Source organism: Colletotrichum tamarilloi (assembly GCF_030869305.1).
Source record: "Colletotrichum tamarilloi strain Tom-12 chromosome Unknown Scaffold_38.1, whole genome shotgun sequence".
In the NCBI taxonomy this organism is placed as follows: domain Eukaryota; kingdom Fungi; phylum Ascomycota; class Sordariomycetes; order Glomerellales; family Glomerellaceae; genus Colletotrichum; species Colletotrichum tamarilloi.
The window spans coordinates 144,084-162,774 of NW_026849421.1; the positions used below are offsets into that span (position 1 = coordinate 144,084).

The window sequence follows — 18,691 nt, forward strand, 5'->3', positions numbered from 1 at the left end:
CATCGACGCTGCCCTGCCGCCGAACGACAATCTGAGTTCGTTGGCCTGCATCCAAGACGGCAATGCTGGACAGATTGAGGACAGCCCTCCAATGAAGGTCTGCCGCGGGGCGGAGCGGGGCTGGCTGCGACGGAGGTGTGTGACATGGCAATACCAGTAAAGCTGCAGGCTTTCCTGCAGCTTGCAGCTAGACCGAGTGATGCCTGCGAACTGCACAAGGGGGGCGGTGGCCAGATGACGGCATTTCGAGGCAAGCAGACTCGGATCTTCACGTTCTCCCTCCCCCCTTCAGCAAACTTGATGCCATTCCCGGCCCCCAACTTCTAGAAGATTCATAGCTATGAATATCCGTTGGTGGGGAGAAGTTGTGAGATATTTGAGGGAGCATATCATCAACCCGGCCATTTTTGGTGTACGCCCGGAGTATTGCTTGACAAGCCTGACAAGGTACTTGAGGAAATACTGGGCAATGATGCCAAAGCTTGCAGGTTCGGTACGAATCGGAACAAATCTCGTAGTCGCCGGGGTTTAAACTGGCGGTCGGTCTCCCGCGCGCCCAGCCGTCTCCATTTCTGCCCAGTACAGAGCCACGAGTGCAGTCCGGCGGGCGAGACGAGTCGGTACATGTAGCCCATGTATTGAATCGAAGAAGCCAAGACCACCAGGCGAATGAGCAACAGCAGCCGCCCAGGACCTTTGGCACTGATTGGCTGCTTGTCTCTCCCACAGCGTTTTCCGTATACTTCTTGACAAACAGAGTGCTCCCTGTCCTGTGTCCCCTGTACTCCTTGCCCTCTTGATACTGACACTTTGCTCTGGTGCTCCCCTCTTATCTGGGGCCAGGTACTTCCAGCAAAGTATAGAGCATCCATGGTCTGCTTGGGTGACTTGTGCACATTGTGCACCTTTCTCGCAATGAAGATATGCAGCGTGTGGGGGTTTAGCTTGAAAGTACTGCCTCAGGTCGTTCCAACATGATTGACCTCACAAAAGTGTATCAGGGTTCTCGCCTGGGATGTTTCGAGGCATCTATTTGAAGGTCAAGCAGGTGTAATGTGTTTGAAGACCAGGCAAGAGCCATGCTTCGCAAACATTTAATATCATTCTCTATGTTTAAGGAATGATTTGAAGCGTGAATGGCCTTGTGCTTATTTGCGAGACGACTGCGTCTTTTTAGAAAGGATGCAACGTGCAACCACGTAAGCAGTTGATAGACAAGACGCGCAGACGGCACCCTCGGGTCGTGGAAGGAGGGACAAGATGGCAATATCGAGCTGGAGGATTATCGAAGAGTGAGGCTTGGTCTGTGGATCCAAGATAGGTACTCCGTAGAGGATACGTAAAATGAGATGGATGCTGGTGACAGTGTGGCTGAATCCACCGGATGCGATCTGTTCCATTGTCCCCGAGACGTCCGTGTTTTGTGAGAGTCCAAAACCAAGTTGGTGCACCCGTATCACTGTAGCTTATTAGACGGCTGACAAAGATGTAAACTAGGTAGAGCGGCTGAGAAATCGCCTCTGAGAAAAGGAAGCGCCGGAGACGCGCAACTGGCATGCCGTGGTCCGTAAGCGTCCCGTCGAGCGTCTCTTTTGACCTTTGTAATTCAGGAACAAAGCTCTGAACCTGAAGCGGAGTTCGTGGCGGAATCTGAGGGGGCGCACTTCGGTATCTCGGGGCTTGAGGAACCACTGAGTGTCACGGGAGCCCGTCGTCGGCGGACAAGTTGCAGCGCGGTATCCGTACCCAAGTTGGAGGATGAACCCTTTCTCAGCGACAGTTTGTCATGCTCCAGGCTTGCAAAGACCACTGAGCCACTGGGGTTTGGGCTCTGAGTGTGTATGAGGTCACTGTCTAGGGAGGATTCTGAGGACCCTAGAACGACCCGTCCAGAGGCCCATCGTTCCTGTATGGATACCTGATGGAGCTCAGGTTGTCGACCTCGGCAGGAAGTTCCGTCGGCTCTCGATCAGTAGTCCGACAGCGAAATTGGGGTGATATCATCGTTGGACGCGCTCTACGGCATTTCGGTGGAAGAGTGCTCGCGATGGTAGGGGCTGACGCCCTTTGAATGTTGCTTTGACTTTGTAAGCCGAGCCGCAGTATTCATACACTGAGTACTCCGTATGCCCCATCAGTGGTCAGGTCAATGTCTGCATGGCCGTGTAAACTCAACTCGGTAGCCCATCGAGATTCGCCAACAGCGCTGATTGGAGCTGACGCTTTTGTGTGGTGCGTGCGCGTGTCGGTATCTCTCGTAGGTGATTTCTGGCTGTGGCTAAGGTAATTAGGAGCATTGCGGTTGGCTGGCTTGCTTGCCCCGATTCCCCGAGCTCTCAAAGGGTGTGTGGTGGCATGATGAGACAGGATGATGGCACGCAATCTCTCCCCCCTCGAGATATTCCTCTGGATCAAAGCTTGGTTGTCTAGTGGCGAGACTTTGGGCGAGACAACAGCTGTTGTCAGTCGATTCTTCGAAGATTGTCGCGTGCGCCGGGGGTCGAGTGGGTTCGCTCGCAGCTCGCCGGATTAATAAATCGAAAATGTTCAAGGCCAATATCTCGTTGAGACCAGACTCGTGATACCCTCATAAGCACAAGCCGTAGCGTGTTCATGCTTACACGAAAGACACGGCGTGCTTCATCCCCAGGTTGCAAGGGTTATCGAAGGTCTGTGTCTCTATCTCATCCTGCAAATCTGGGTTTGTGGCCTGGCTGTAATTGCAATAACCAAATAAAGGTGGCGCTATAGCTGGAGCAGGTGTGGATGGGCGGAAGAGAAAGGCATGGGTAGGTCGTTGAAAGAGGGCGTCAATGTCTGCAGATTTCGAAGTCCACGGCACAGGATGAGGATTGATTGCGATGGCGTGGCGGAGGGGGGGCTTGATGGTCAACGATGACTCTTTCCCCCCCTCCTTCCCTGCGCTAGCATCCGTGCCTGCCACGCTGCCTTACCCCGGGGGGCTCCTTCTCTCTCTTGCAAGTTGCAACTGCACCTCAGTCTGCTCCTGCCTGGCCGGCTTGGGGCTGGGCAGCAGCAGCCATTCAGCGGTGCAGCTTGCCAGAAACCACAAAGGCTGGGCCACTGCAGAGGGTGTGTTGCTGCCGCACACGAGTGGTTGAGAAGCCATTTTAGGCTTGGCGGGGCTAACCTCAAACGACATGGCGTGGAACAACTTTGACCAATCAAGAAGGAGGTTACGACGTGAGCAGCCACTTGGCGACGGAAGATGCCAGAGCCAAAATAGTCGTGCAGAAGATTTGACGCAGGCCGTGAGGGGATAGCGAACTTGGGAAGAGCTCCAAGCTCCAAAAGCTCAGGCACCGGAGCAGAAAGCCAGACAGACAGACCCCAAGGTTGCTAGGCATCAAGGGGCGGGATGAATGCTGCATGGAACGAAATGGAAATGGATACCTTACTTTGCAGTACGGTACACAGTCTACCACAAGGTCACAGTGCCGTTTGGTCTGGTTGGTGGCGATGGAAAGTTCGGGCATCATCTCGGGCTTTTGGGCCGGGTGGGAACAGAAGCAGAGATACCTGAACGGTCATGGGCATGAGAGGACAAGCACCGAAGCAGGTAGGAACGCAGTTGATGATTGAGCAGTTTGGGGCCTTGGCCAGAGAACAAGCAGAGAACAGATAACGACCTGAGGATAGCAACACTGGAATAGACACATGAGAGGTGGGTAAAGTGGAGTTTGGGTATGCAGCTATCAATATGTGAGAGAGTGTGAGTAAGAGGAGGCAAGGGCATTTTGGGGGCATTTGGTGTGTGTGTGTGTGCTGCGTGAGAGGTGTGTATGAGTAGCTGGATGAGTATGAGTAATAGCAGTAAAGATGAGTGAGGAGCAGCGAGGGAAAGACACACTCGCTTCCAGATGAGAAAGAGAGGTGGATGAGAGTGTGAGTCTGAGAGCAATGGAAAAAGAGTGGAGACGGTGGCTATTTTTTTTTTTGGTTTTCAATATGCCCTCCACCCCGGGAAGGAGAACGACGCGACCCACTTTGTATCACTGTATGAGCCAATGAAAAGACAGACGAAGAAAAGACAGTGGCCGAATGCTGAGACTCGCTGGGTGTTCCGGGCCCCGGCTGCATCCTTTCTCTCAGGTCTCCCCTCTCCCCTCTCTTTTTCTTTCCCAGGGAAACCGAGTGAGGTGTGAGGTGAGGTGAGGTGGTAGTGGCCAGCAAGAGGTCGGTGCAAGGCAATTGCAAGTGGCAGCAAGTCCCCATCTGCTCCTTCCCACCAACCCTTAGGTACCACCCTTCCACGCCTTCCAGCCTTCGAATCAACGTGTGCACAAATTCCCAGGTTCCAGTTCCCAGTGGCCCACACCAGTTTCCCATACCAGAATCCAGTGTCCGGTACTTATCTCCATGTACCTTTGCCCGTCCCGTCCAATGTATCTTTTTCCTACCGGGCTTGCTCTTGCCTGTATCCGTACCGTCGCGACGACAGCAGGGTCAGAGTGAAAGAGAGAGTAGGAGAGACCTGCCCGTGGAGTCTGGCTGGGTGTGTGAGTGCTCCCCCAGGCATTCAAAACTATCGCCGCGCCCACATCGCCGTGCACCTATGTCCTCCCCCCTTCCTTTTCCTTTTGATCCATCGAACAATCGCCATCGCCATGTTCGATTCCAAGGTCTAAATTTGTACGACAGCGACTCTCCGAAGTCTGCTAGACGTGCCTCATCTCGGGAATCCCTGGGAAGAGACTCTAGACCAACTCTCCGCTTATTCCTTTGTAAACTTGCTTTCTAGGTCGTGTAGCAACACGTCTACTACGCCTCTCACTCTCTCCTCTCACTCCCGTCCTCGCCAGCAGATCAGTCACTCACCGTGTCCTAATCTACCGGATCCCTTCATCCTCGCCTCCAAGAGTCATCTCGGCCACCCTCGGTCACGTTACTCATCGAGCATCACCGCAACACATCATCATCATCCTCAACACACGACAACCGCCTGACCCTCGCCATTCCTAGGCTTCCTTGTTTGCAACCGCAGCGGCATTCACTTGTTCCTTGCGGCTAACAAAGGCATCAACCTACGGATACTTTCCATTTTCGGCACAAGCTCCACCACCAGCAACAACCATCACCATCCAGCCCAGGCACGCAGGCTTTCAATCCCTCTTACGCTGGGATATTTTGAGATCGGATTAAGGCTTCAATAGAGTCATACGCCTTTCTCATCATCACCCAACGGACCCTCTGCTGCCTACCTGCCTACCAGCGTTTTCACGCAAGCTCCTTGTCTCTCACAGTTACTCATTTTCCTGCCTTTCAACAAAAAAATATCTCTCCGATACCCTGCAACTATCTCATTCGGCTCTGACACATTATACTCATTCCTTTTTAATCAACTTGCCCTGGCAACATCCACGACAATAGCTCACACGACGATTACGACTCATCCTTCAACCTGGCTTCTCATCAGCTGACCCAGCATCTCCTTCGCCACACTCCTCTGTAGTCGCCAAGAGACATCTCCAGCCGAGGGACTCGAAGCACTGCCTGCAAGGTTAGTACCAAGCCCAGTTTGATTTTCTGCACAGCATTTTCCTCCCAGCCCAGCACCAGCTAGCACGAACACGTCAAACGCCGCAAAAGTGGATGAGAAGCAGCATGAGTGAGTGAGAGAGTGAGAGTCATAGAGAGAGAGAAACAGAGAGACAACGCTACCTATCCGGCCTGCCTGTCACTCTTCTCCCCTTTGCCTCTCCTGGTTCTCGAGAGCGATCACGCACTCAACCGGACCACTCTTACCCACCCCCTGTCCACCCCCGGGGTCTCCTTCTCGGCCTTCCCTAGGCTGCCACTGCCACTGCCACCTTTTGCACCTCTCACTCACTCTCTTTCCTTCCCGCGCGCACGCACTCACGCACTTTGCACTTTCCCCTTCTCCCCTGTGTGGTCCCCCCCCCCCCTTCCATCTTCACACCTGTCGGTCACTTGGAGCCACCTGCCTGGGCGGCAACCCAACCAGGTTCACCCCCCTTCGCCACCCCAAACCCGAAAGAGTCATCCACACCCAATCTGGGGCCCTCGAGCCAGACTTGAGCCACCCAAGGGGTCCTCCGACTTCGTCACGCCAGGCCAAGTCGCCCCTCTGAACACGTTCGTTCGAGATACCACGGGCGGCGCAAGGCGAAAAAGAGTCACACCTCATCCCACCTGCTTGGATATAACCTCTCTTCGCAGCCACACTTGGCCCAGCGCCTTGCCTCCCCTCACTCTACCCTTCCGACTCCGACTTCGCCTTCCTTTAATCAACCTCACCAACTCTCCTCTCAACCCTTAGCCACCCTATCATCACTCACCTATTATACATCTAATATTATACACTTCATCGCATCGCATCAATGGTGGCTCTGCAGTAGCTCACCATATAATCAGGACCTTTTAGCCCCTCCTATTAGATGCATTAAACATACGATGCCTCTTCGAATTACAAAATCTACTCCAGTCGCCCGTCTTGTTTCGTCTTCCGGTTTGATCCTTCGTGTAACGTCGGCTGTGGACATTTGCGTCTAAAAGCCGCCACCCCTATCTACGACTCTCAAAGACTTTACAACAGTAACTAGTAGCTGTTGTGAAGTTGCGCGTTTCTGATACGGTATCACGATCTGCTCATACGAACCCTTTCACGGTTTACCCGGTTGACTTAGCTTGACGGCGACTGGAGGAATCACTCCCATATCGAAAACCCCCAAACGCCAAATACCCTCCGCCACTTATATCCAAGATGAAGTACGCCACCGATGATTCGTCGGCTTTCATCAGCACCTACCAAAACAACACCTACAGCTCCTCCCTCGAATCCCTGACCTCCACATCGTCCGGCTCGGTTTGGTCTGCTGTATCCTCTCAATCATCTACCTCGACATCCCCCACCAACACCTCCGACTCCGATTCCGCCGACGTATATTGCTTGTCGCGACCCTCGGCCGCATGCGACACTGCTGTTAGATTCACAAGCCCCTGGCCTAGACAACCTACTCAGCAAGCCGCTGCTGCCATTCCCCAGGAGCTGCGACAAAACCCCAGACGAACCAGTGGGAGCGCCACCCGCTCTGGAGCACCCCCGACCCTGGTTCGCCAGGCTGAGCGCAAGGTCAACTTTGTCGACAACCTTGTTGGTAAGCAGTATTGAACATGTGTGCAGCCGTCCAGTCTCCTAATCCAATCGTCACTCTAGATTCTTCGACACAGATCGTCGAGGCCATCTGGCCCCTTTCCTCAGTCGTATGTCGCAATGAACTCGGCAACAAGGCGGTGTTACCGCTGCGCACCTTCATTCAGGAGACCCTGCGCCGCTCCCGCACCAGCTATTCCACCCTTCAGGTTGCGCTGTACTACCTGATTCTGATTAAGCCCCACGTCCCGAAGCACGATTTCACCATGGAACAGCCCGACGACAAGCAGGAGTGCCGCGCACTTCAATGCGGCCGCCGCATGTTCCTCGCCGCTCTCATCCTCGCCTCCAAGTACCTCCAAGATCGTAACTACTCTGCCAGAGCCTGGAGTAAGATTTCCGGGCTCAACACGGGGGAAATCAACCAAAACGAGATTGCATTCTTGCTGGCGGTCGACTGGAAGCTGCACATCACCGACGAAGTCTTCCAGCGCTGGACAGAAATCGTCTTGAAGTACACCCCTCCGTCCCCTTCCGCTCCCGGAACCTCCGCCCAATGGTATGCGCAACAGAGCTCGAACTGGAAGATGGTTATTCTCAAACTCAATCCCGAGCTGGACAACATCGAAGGCTTGATTCCCACGGCGCACGTCGCTCCCAGCTCCCGCACCTTACCTCGTCACCGCACCATGCTGCCGGCGGCGCAAGATGTTTTGGCTACGACCGGCGCTTGTGGATTGGGGTACGACTCAGCCGACCTTACCCCTACCCCGAGATCCTACCAAACCCCGAATATTATGGAGCCTTCCCCGGCCACTGTATACACTCCGGGCCGGCTGGCTCCCGCTCTCGGGTTACTTCCCACCCCGCGTCTGACGCCCCAGTCGAGCGGATACAGCACTCCTGCCGTGGGTGCTGCATCCCACCTCAGCAAGGGCAGCGCGATGGGCCTCGCCATGGCCCAGGCCTCATGCGTCAGTGCAACCCAGTGCCTCGATCGTTGGCCTGTTGCCAACACCTCGTCTCCTCAGGGTTACTTCCCCGTTCGTCGTTCTTCTCTCGCCACTTCAATCTCAACCGCGTCTTCTCCCGAATCCATGGTTTCTGATACGTCGCGCACCTCTCGCTCCTCCTCCATCTCATCTGCCTCCTCACTGGTCAACGCGCCGGCCCCTCTGGGGGTCCAGGCGCGATTCCGGTCTGCGAAGCTGTGCAGTGAGAGGTCAAGCTTGAGACCGACTATCGCCTCGGTTCCTGAGGACTACGAAGAGAATTGCATCACCTCTTCGCCTGAGTCTTACACCGGCCCGGTTGGCAGACTCTGCGAAATGTCGTTGGATACTCCTTTGGCTCAGAGAGAACGCGAATTGGATGAAATGACGCATGATCCCGCGAATGACGCCGCACGGGCACTACAGGAGCTTCAGAACTACCGTTCCGACGACTCTACTCCTACTGCGATGTCTTCCCGTAAGCGCGCTCGAGGTGTCTCAATCGTCGACAACTGCCTCCAGGAGAATGTTCGGGATATGCTCACCGGTAACTACTCGGGCAAGCAATGGACCCAGGATCTGGTTCGCCCTCGCAACAGCCAGATGGGCACAAACGACCGTGGCACCCCTCGCAAGCGCGTCTGCTGCGCTAGCGAGGCTGCTCCGGCTTACGAGGCATCAATGCTTCATTCAATCGACGGATACCGCGGACCGGGCATGTGGGAGGGAATTCTCAACTGAGCACATTGTGCACACCTCCCGAGATACCCACTGGTCAACAGTTGAACACATCTTGACCTTTTTTGTGCAATATCCTCCATTTCCTTTGTCAAAAACGAAATCAATACGGGGCGGCGGGATACGGAAAGTGCTAATGATACCACCTTGGCGGTTCATCGAGTCCTTAGAACAGCTTAGATGGCGTCAAGGAACGGCACGAAAAGCGTGATAATCTTTGCATGCATCAACAGGTCAAGGCATATGGGGGCGGTGGATGGCGAAGAAGCTACTGCGGCATTTTCGTCGCGTTTTGTGTTTGTACGATCACGCCGAAGAAGAGAGTTGATATGCGTTTTGAATTTTTTTGCGTTTTTTATCGGTTTGGGAATCGAGCTATCGCTGGTTCTCAGGCTATTTGCACTCTGGGATTTGGAGACGACAGGGTCTTTCGCATCGAATCGCCCGCGATCAGAGTTTGGGAGAGTGTGATTGGGCGCTCGATGGGAGATCCGAAAGGGGCGACCAAAACGAGCCATCAAGAAACACATCACCTCACTCGCTGAGAGCGGCACCTGTTATCCGCCGCGATTCATCGGATATGTTTTCATCACGCAAAAGCGCATGGAAACGACACGGCACGTGTTACTACAACTTCACATGAAAGCGATGAAGCTATACTCGAGAGATTCATAGCTAGCTTTTCGACCACGAGACATAAGTTGTTGCTTTGTCTGGCCTATCAAATCAAAATCTTACCAGATTTGGAACCGAGTTTTCTTCTGTGTACCTTTGTGCTGGAAACAGCCTTGTTGACAACGTGCTTTGTGAAAGCAAGTACATTTGGTGTACTTGCGACTGCTTATTCATTGAACGGAGAGCTTCCGATGACTGCTAATACGGTGACATTAGGTGCCTCTTACGTTTGACTGTCAGTAGTTGAGCCAGGCCTTTTGATACGGAGCTGCTACCAACGTGTTGACCGTGACCAAGCTGCGGACCTCAGTCTGACCTCAATCAACCGTCCGAGACGGAGCCCGAGACGGGGAAGCTTGATGCAACAGACTACAAAAAACCGGTTGATTTTTCTTTGACAAGCGTTTTGACCCATGAAAAAATGACGAGATGTCATTTGGTGGCAGCGCGGCGGTTGCTGCTGCTGCTGCTGCTACCACTACGAATACCTTAACGCCCGATGGTTCGTCGGCGATAACGCGGCGCGCGGCCGGCTGGGGGGGGGGGGGTTGTCGAAAGTGAGCGAGCGTGAGAGAGTGTGAGTCATACCGCACCGCCGCCGCCCGTGGTCCCGGCCTCCAACGACACCACCACCTCACCAGCGTCACCACCATTGGCGGTGACCACCGTCCAACCGATGTTCGGTGGTGGGTTTCCCGCTTGCCGCTTGAGGAAAGTCCAGTATGGACTTTTGAGCTAGAGATTTCTTTTCCTTTTGCACTACCCTGGTCACGCATCGGGCAGGGGGCCGCCGGGCAAGGTAGGTCTTTTGATACAGGTTTGTCATGTGAAGTCTGGTTTTTGTTCTTTTTTTCTTGTAACAAGACGCTAATGATTGGCTGACACCCGCATATCGGTGCTTCTTCATTCTTCTATGAGGACTAGCCAGTCTCTAGTCTGGGAGAGGCCATGCGTGAAACGGTCCCAGGAGCCCGTTTCGGAGGTTTCGGGAAGGTGATGGAGGGATGATTCAGCATGATGTTGAATTTTGTTATGTCACGGCTGCTTACAAAGATGGATGAATAGTGAGAGTCACTCACCGTTTTACCTTTCACACTTTGGGCTCCGGCGTGAGGGAATGCTGGTGACTAGTGTCATCTGCGTAAGAGGGGGATGGATTCATGGAGCAAGGGGACGAGGTATATCACCGAGTGGTGGAACGCATATTCTGGGAGGCGCTTATGGATTTCACGATTTGGGCGGCGGGTTTACGTGCCCGATGAGAAGGCCTTACACGAGGGTTCTTGAGGGCCTTTGGTGTCCTTGGATCGGAATGACGAGTGTCTTTCTCGTTTTGGATGGCGAGGGGGGCGTGGTTCTTGGTGTCACGGACTTACGATGGAGCTCGAGAGCTTGTAGAGGCTGAGTTCTGAGGTTTTCTTCACGATGAATGGCTCGTTTGGGTTCGTCTTCGTAGGCAGACAGGCAGGCAGCCAGTCGCGTCGTGGATGGCGATGATGGGGGGCCGGGAGAGGGCTGTTTCGTCACGTTTTGCTCGACTGCCTGGACCCGTGGGCCCGTTCTACCCGCATCGCTCTCAAAGGCGGCGAGGATACAGGCCGTGCTGATTCTCTGAAGAGTTTTCGAAGGTTTGTTGGATGACTCTTTTCGGATGCGAAAGGGCGTCAGATGTCAACTACACTCGATCAGGGACGCCGAGACGAGGGGCCCGGGGAGCTGGATGATCTGTTTCCTAGTGGAAACCAGTCATCGGTGTAAGTGATGCCTTTGCAGTCGGCGACTTTTTGGGGGTTTTCTGATCCGGATATCCCGGTGCGGTAAGTCTTCCCGTTCTGGCCGCCTTGCTCACTCGGTCAGCGCCCATAGAAATGTTTTCTTACTTTCTACGTCTCTATTTCTGTGACGGAAGTATCGACATAAGGAGAGGGGAAGGGGAAAGACATGACGGCCGGCCTGCCCGATTCAGCTCGCCGAGTGGAGAGGGGTTTTCCAACATCTTACCCTTCGGTGAGATGATTTTGGGGTTAATCAAGTTGGCACGGGAAGAGAGCTGCTAATGCGTGCGGCGCGGATACCGGAGGAGCCTACCTACCTTATGCAATGTATCCGTATGTGTTTGCAGATGTGTTCCTGCCCCGCAGGCCGGGCGGAGTAGGGTGGGGGAGGCACCGAGAGATCCGGCGGTTGGGAAGTGAATGGGTATTCCAGAATCTTGGGGATCACGGAGGTGTTTGACTGAGTTGCTCGAGGGGGTAACGGGGATCTTCTGATGGATTGTTTATGTCATGTCGTTTGCGCGCACGCTTTGGGGCATGGAAGTAGATGGGCTTGGATGCTTGATACCAGCAGCAGGAGGGGTGATGTTCGAGCTCGAGTTTCCTTGCTGTTGATGCTTATGCTCTTAATCAATATCAAATCTCGAAGGTGACGATGGTATGCTTTAGTATGCAACAAAGGAGCGAGCTTCGCAAGGCAGGTGTGAGTCTATCTTGCGTCTTCTTGATGCGAGGAGTCTTCAAAGGACCATTTCAATTCCAGGGTACCTCTCATTTGGCTTACTCGCTTCTCCTCAAGTGGGCAGTTTTCCTCGGGGTCGGTGGTTCTCAGCCAGGCGGCCCTGAAACCTTGTGCTTGAGAATCAGAATGTAGCACTCAAGAGACTAACGGCGTTAGCTTCTTGGACCTTTTCGAAAGTGTTTCTCCTAACCATTGCTTCAACTATTGGGGAAGGTTATATGTACTTCGATCTTCGTGAGGTGTTTGCTCGACTTGTTTCTCATGCCTCCATCCAATTCGACAGAAGAAACGCGCTAGATATTGTTGCCTCACTTCAAATGTGTCTCTTGAACGAAATAAACCTAGTGCAAACACATGTGGAGTGAGGAACAAGAACTCACATACCTTCTATCCAACAAAATCATCTCATCCAACGAGGAAAGAAAGTAGGCCAATAGAAATACTCTTCTTTCTCTAGGTATCCTTTTTGATAAACGTCAACCGACCAGTTTACTATCAAAAATCCTTAGGACACCAAAAAGCAAACACCCAGCTTCCACAATCGGGAGAGAGCTCCGCAACATTGTGGTTCCCTCGCCTCCTTCGACTCCCAACAGACGGACGACAAAATCGACTGTGCCCAAAAAAAAAAGAACTTGCGGCCCAATTCCAAAAAGGAAAGTATCCTCAAAAATGCAAAAGATTAAGCAGTTCTCCCCTTCCAGAATCGAACTAGAGACCTTTCGATGACAATGTAACCATTACAGTCGAACGTGATGAACCAACTACACCAAGGGGAGGATCGGAGCTATTGCTCCGCTCGGTGTTGAAGTTGGGGGGTGACAGCAATCCTAAGTACCTCTTCGCCCCACAACGCCAAATCTTTGCGACAAATTCCCAGAGGAGGTCCACAGACATCATTTAACGCAAGAAAGGAAAATCTTGGTCTACAATATCCTGCCCGTCTCATTTTACATCCAAGTAAACAAAGTGATTGTCTGTGCCCCTCTGCCCGTGCTGTCACCAGCAAGCGGTTTCTTGGTACCACACATTCGATGTAGTCGTGATATATAATTAAGCAGTTCCTCAACGATGGTAACCTTACTGCTACCTTCCTAGGCTTTTCGGGGTGCATTTAATTCAATTACTTTTCTTGTTTTCGAGAGAATTGGCTAAGTAAGAATAGCACCAGTGACAATGATGGCAATAGTAATAGGATGTAGGGACGTGAAGTCAGCGGATGTCCATGCCGCTCACTATGACAGTTTTGAAGCAGGCATATGAAAAAGCTGATTCTTTTTTGTATTTTGATATCTCAAACTCAAGATCCCATTTGGCCCGGATTGCCAATGCTCATCTTGTCTCACTCGTCGCCCATACACCCAGAATTACATTACAATAGGCATGTAAGTCCCGTAAGCTCATAAGTCATATGCAACACCAATGCATGCTTTTCAATCCACATAGGCTGTTCCCTTCCGTCTGTACTTTTCAACGATTCCGCGGCTGAGGTAGAAGACCAGCAGCCATGATCGAAGACGGCGCCAATCGATCGTGGCGGCTAAGTCTTGATGTAAGCAGATCGACCACGCGGCGATGGTACTCAATCATCCGTTTCTCAAGTTCAACGAGCTCAAACAGAGGCCCCGCGGTACTGCGGGCCCTCGCAGCTAGCAGCCGACCAACTTTATCGTGCTCTTTCTCCATAATTTCGAGCGGCCACAGCGACGCGTTGTCTTCCACTGCGTGCGAGGGGAAGTAATCTTCCACCAGGAGGAGCATCTCGATCAAGCGGCCGTCTAGGTTGCCTGGACTGCGATGCGTGACGGCATTTTGGAGGCCGACGCGAAGAGTCTGTGTGCGTGTTAGTAAATTCCCCTTTACACTTGCTGCAAGTACAATGCTTTTTGGCTAGATGTCAACTTACTTCCCAAGTCTGAGTCTCTGGCTGAATCTTGGCGCCGCCTCTCCGGAGCCAGAAAAGAAGCCTCTGCTGCTCGAGCGTCCACGGGCCGGTGAGGATATCGTCTGGGATCGTCGTCTTTGGGTGTACATCGACGTAAAAGTCGAGTGCCGGTTTCGAGCCGTTGAGGCCGTAGGAGAGCCAGTCGTATTCGAAACAGCCGCGGGAGTCAAAGTGACCGAAGCCGCCTATTCGATCGTGCGGTGATTCGAGGGGGTTATCCTGTTCTGTATCTTCTTCATTCTTGAGGCTCACGTGGGAGTGTGAGTACCACCTGTTACGAGCGAAGCGCCAAGCCCAGACCTGTCGGGCCTCAAAGATGACGTCTACGTTGATCCATGGACTGCTCAGTAGCGAAGACTGGTCATAAAAGTCAGCAAGATGGAAAGTTTTCCTGCGGTGAAATTGAGTCATACCTGAAATTCAGAATCACCTGGGAATAACTCAGGGAAGCTCTCATAACGCCATAGTCCTCGCCCGTCGTCTGCGGCGCCTTGTTTCAAAGCCGTCTTGATCACTCGCTTATCGACACCAAACCAGCAGTCCCAGGTCGGATGGAAGGCGGCGATGATGATGTTGACAAGAGTAGATCGACCAGACAGCAGAGCGCCGATGCGCGGGCTGCAACGGGGAAGATTGAGATTCTCACTGAGGATGAATATATGCTCGGCGATCTCAAGGGGAAAGTTCTGCTCAAAGAGCGAGAAGCGTTTGGCGACTGGACGACTTGCAAGGCGTGACGCCCGCTTCTTCGCCAGTGATGATGATGATTCCTTGGTCTGTGGTTTGGAGGAAGCGGTTTTGCCACGCTTGCCTCGGACTTTGATCGGGGTCAACTGCATGATCTGCCCATGGACAGACAGCCACCTTTCTCCCCGTTTGCGCTCTCTCTCGCTCTCTCGTATCCCCAGACGGGCTTTTATCTCTGCGGTCTCATTTCAGAGATGAGAGTCGAAAATAATTGCCGAGCTTGATAGACCTTTCTATGAGAGGGGTATCAATGAGGATGGTTTGAAGAAAAAGCTGGAGCTGAGGTAAGAATGGTGTAAGTGAAAAACCTTGTGCCTCCAACTATCAAACCTCGTCTGGACTTCAAAGGGACGATGCGCTCGGCAGTTGAGATACTATGCAAAAGAAGCCAAAGAGAAATACTGCAGCCAAGCAGGCGTGCCAGATTGATTGCAGATATTCTTGCCTCCCCGTGAAAACCCTTCAACAAATGCCCTTTTTTTTTTTTTCTCTCAACCCGCTAATTAAGTTACTGGAGGGTCCTCGAGATTTCCCCCCATGTGGGTTTCGTACTGTGCGAGAGCCGTATTGAATGACATCAAAGACTGTCCGTGATCACCTGGACCGTGCAGCAGTGGTCCCAACTTTAAACTCTCTGCGAAAACGACCAAAAAAAAAAGTTGGTTGAGTGACGACAATTGAGAGCTTTCGCGTCGCCAATTCCGACCCTGCAGACCATCGTGCAAGTGAACCCGACAACCTCCACGAGGGAAGCATAAAAAATTATATGCGGTGAAGGGTCCTTCGACCGCGATGCCTCCCGCGATGCAGACTCGAGTACCCTCGACAAACCTGCTCCGATTCCTGCGGTCGCAAACGGAGGCCCCAATCTTCAGCAGCCGGAACCAAGGCATCGATTCCGCCGCCTGTATCTCCCGATGTGGCGGCTCCCCTCGACCAGCAGCTCAATACTCCCGGTGCCTCGCGAGGCGGACCCCAAAGACGGGCACGAGATCCCTCTCGAGTGCGACGACGACGACGACGACGACGAGCTGTAGACGACCCGAGCTCCACATCACCGCCGCGGCCCGGATATCCCGCAGGCCAAGAGCCCTCGAACCACTAGCGACAGCAGCATCGTCGTCGCCCTCGACGGCCACCGCCTTCTTTAGCACAACCCGCGTGAGGCAGGATGCCTGTGACGACGACCCATCGGCCCCCCGCCGGCGGACCTGGAAGGAGAAGCTCTGGGGCATCAGGAGCTGGGGCGGCGCCAAGGCGCTGAAGCCCAACGACCTCCCCTTCCACGACGAAGGGGGCTCTATGTTCAACAATCGCCGCGTTCTGACTGCCAAAGCTGCGCTTGAGCCGAGGCTGCGGTGCACAGAGGTGGACGAGAACGGCGAGGTCATCTTGGTGGATGGCGAGTTCAAGAAGACGGAGCTCATCGCAAAGGTGAGAGAAGTGCTCCATGGGGACCAGATAATGAGGGAGACTCGGTGATGAGAGACTGGATCGCTGACGAAAGATATGATGTTTTGTAGTACGGCCTGCTACCCCGCGACTTGCGAAAGATTGACTCGTCAAACCTCCCTCACATCTTTGTCCGCCAATCCGCCATCCTCCTCAACCTCCTCCACCTCAAAGTCCTCATCAAAAAGGACCGCGTCCTCCTCTTCGACGTCTACGGCTCAAAGACGTCCTACCCGCAATCTGCCTTCATGTACGACCTGCAAGGCAAGCTGAAACAGAAGAACGCCCAGGGCGGCGGCGGCAACGGCGTAGGCGGTCTCCCCTACGAGTTCCGCGCTCTCGAGGCCGTCCTCACCTCCGTGACGTCGGAGCTCGAGGCCGACTTCGAGTCCGTTCGGGACCCCGTCATCCGCGTCCTCAGCGAGCTCGAGCACGACATCGACCGCCACAAGCTGCGCGTCCTACTCATCCTCTCCAAGCGCGTGAGCACCTTTGAGCAAAAGGCCAAGCTGGTCCGCGACGCCATTGAGGAGCTGCTCGAGGCCGACGACGACCTGGCTGCCATGTACCTCACCGAAAAGGCCCACGACCTCTACCGCGGCGTCGACGACCATACCGAGGTGGAGCTGCTGCTGGAATCGTACAACAAGCTCTGCGATGAAATCGTCCAGGAGGCTCAGAACTTGGTGTCTGGCATCCGCAACACTGAGGAGATGTAAGCCCCCCCTTTTCTACTCCCAAAAGCGACTCTCGAGGCTTCCACAATTCGAACACATCACTAACATGGAAAACCCACCCAGCATCCGCGCAATCCTAGACGCCAACCGCAACGCCCTCATGCTCCTAGACCTCCGCTTCAGCGTCGGCACCCTAGGCCTAGCAATGGGCACCTTCCTCGCGGGCCTCTACGGCATGAACCTCGAAAACTTCATCGAGGACACCAACTGGGGCTTCGCCGGCGTCACAATCACCTCGACAATCTGCTCCCTCATCGTCTGCTGGTACGGCCTCGTCAAGCTCCGCAAGGTCCAGCGCGTCAAAATGATGTTTGACGAGCGCGGGCCCCTGACGCGCAACACTCGCTCCCTGCTGTCGTCGTCGTCTTCGTCTTCTTCCTCGTCATCGTCAGCGCACGCTCAGCAGCAGGCCGTCGGTCAACAGCATTGGTTCCAGGACGACGGGCCGGGGAGCCAGCTGGACGCGAGGAACCGCGAAAAGATGCGGCGCGTGACGAATCAAAAGGCTGCCGCGGCGGCGAATGCCAAGAGCACGACCAAGAAATGGTTCCAGTGAGCTAAGCCTTGGTAGCGACAAAGAAAAAAAAAACGAAACAGGAAACAAGGAAAAATGAAACGAATTCCAACAGGCAGGGCATGAAACAGAGGTAAACCAAACGAACATCGTCTTCCCATGGGCTGTTTCCTGCATGCCTTTTGCACGTCAGCCTTAAGCGCGGCGATCGCGTCTTTCTCCAGAGCAGGGAAAGAACAGAAAACCACATGAGCCTTTCATCAGCGAAAGGTAGACCGTTCAAGCATTTGAAGGCTTGGTGCGAAAAAACTCAATCCCTAGAACGGACTGTACGACGGCGGCGGCGTTTCCGGAAGCAGGCGCAAGGCGCAGAGGAAAGGAAAAAAAAAGAGTTATACGAGCGCTAACGAGCAACATTTTTTTTTCTCCCCCCTCTCTTCCTCTTTTTTTCTTACCATTCGTAATTCTGTACAACACATGCGGCTTGTATATTGTCAAGGTTTCTTTCCTCCACACGGGAGACAAATCACCATCTTCTCAGCTCATTAGAAGGAGAGAGAGCCTGTAAATACTCCGTTGCGCGGCTAGAAAACACACATCCCTGTACCAACAGCATAGTAACTATACCCAACACAACCCCCCAATAGATTCGATAGACACAAACAGACCTTTCCAATCCAAAGAGATTCAATGGCGTTTCCTGGATGCAGTCTTCCTCGAGGGATCCCACTGTTAGTATTGTCGGTTTCTGTATCATCGAGACTTGTCAATTCCCAGACGCCTATCCGAACTTTTGTTCGACTGTACGAAGCACTACCGCTGATAGCTTGCAGCAAGGCACTGCCCGCCTCTCTTTCAACAAGCACTTGGATATGGCCCCCGCAAGTTATCGAAGCAGTAGCACCAATGCCCGGTGGCGACTTCAAACTTTTCTCAGCCTCTTCCCATTCCATCGAGATGGGCTTGCGAAAAGAGGGCACCCAGACTTGAGGAAAGTCGGTGATTGCACAAAGACGCTAGGGTTAACGCTTTCCTTTGATCGGCTGGAACAAGAAAGAGCGTCGACCGGAAATGTCAAAGTCGGGTTCCCAGCCGGCATCGATTCGATGGTACTTACCCACCCAAGCCACCTATCTGCACTTGACGGCAGAAGCAGGGTGACGAGGCGATGAAGAAACGAGAAACCTCAAACGACTTCGTCTATTGGCATCAGAGAGCCCGCTGCTGCAGAAGAGAAGT

At 53.5% G+C, this 18,691-nt stretch overlaps 5 protein-coding genes across 5 annotated transcripts; 2 read left to right on the forward strand and 3 right to left on the reverse strand.

The window, feature by feature from the left end:
- Positions 1-3,197: 3,197 nt before the first annotated feature.
- Positions 3,198-3,757, reverse strand: CTAM01_09530 (uncharacterized protein; the record flags this gene model as incomplete). The annotated part of the gene is made up of 2 exons (XM_060525549.1): positions 3,198-3,418; positions 3,541-3,757. 2 exons carry the CDS (start codon positions 3,755-3,757, stop codon positions 3,198-3,200), a joined length of 438 nt encoding a protein of 145 aa, XP_060379795.1.
- A 2,988-nt stretch (positions 3,758-6,745) lies between these two features.
- CTAM01_09531 (cyclin) lies at positions 6,746-8,868 on the forward strand (the record flags this gene model as incomplete). Its single annotated transcript, XM_060525550.1, has 2 exons — positions 6,746-7,139; positions 7,199-8,868. 2 exons carry the CDS (start codon positions 6,746-6,748, stop codon positions 8,866-8,868), a joined length of 2,064 nt encoding a protein of 687 aa, XP_060379796.1.
- A 989-nt stretch (positions 8,869-9,857) lies between these two features.
- Positions 9,858-10,366, reverse strand: CTAM01_09532 (uncharacterized protein; the record flags this gene model as incomplete). Its single annotated transcript, XM_060525551.1, has 3 exons — positions 9,858-10,073; positions 10,129-10,245; positions 10,304-10,366. The coding sequence occupies 3 exons, from the start codon at positions 10,364-10,366 to the stop codon at positions 9,858-9,860; spliced, it is 396 nt and encodes a 131-aa protein (XP_060379797.1).
- A 3,161-nt stretch (positions 10,367-13,527) lies between these two features.
- CTAM01_09533 (uncharacterized protein) lies at positions 13,528-14,841 on the reverse strand (the record flags this gene model as incomplete). The annotated part of the gene is made up of 3 exons (XM_060525552.1): positions 13,528-13,890; positions 13,964-14,359; positions 14,416-14,841. The coding sequence occupies 3 exons, from the start codon at positions 14,839-14,841 to the stop codon at positions 13,528-13,530; spliced, it is 1,185 nt and encodes a 394-aa protein (XP_060379798.1).
- A 700-nt stretch (positions 14,842-15,541) lies between these two features.
- On the forward strand, positions 15,542-17,494 carry CTAM01_09534 (CorA-like Mg2+ transporter; the record flags this gene model as incomplete). The annotated part of the gene is made up of 3 exons (XM_060525553.1): positions 15,542-16,183; positions 16,273-16,916; positions 17,002-17,494. The coding sequence occupies 3 exons, from the start codon at positions 15,542-15,544 to the stop codon at positions 17,492-17,494; spliced, it is 1,779 nt and encodes a 592-aa protein (XP_060379799.1).
- Between the last annotated feature and the right edge of the window lie 1,197 nt (positions 17,495-18,691).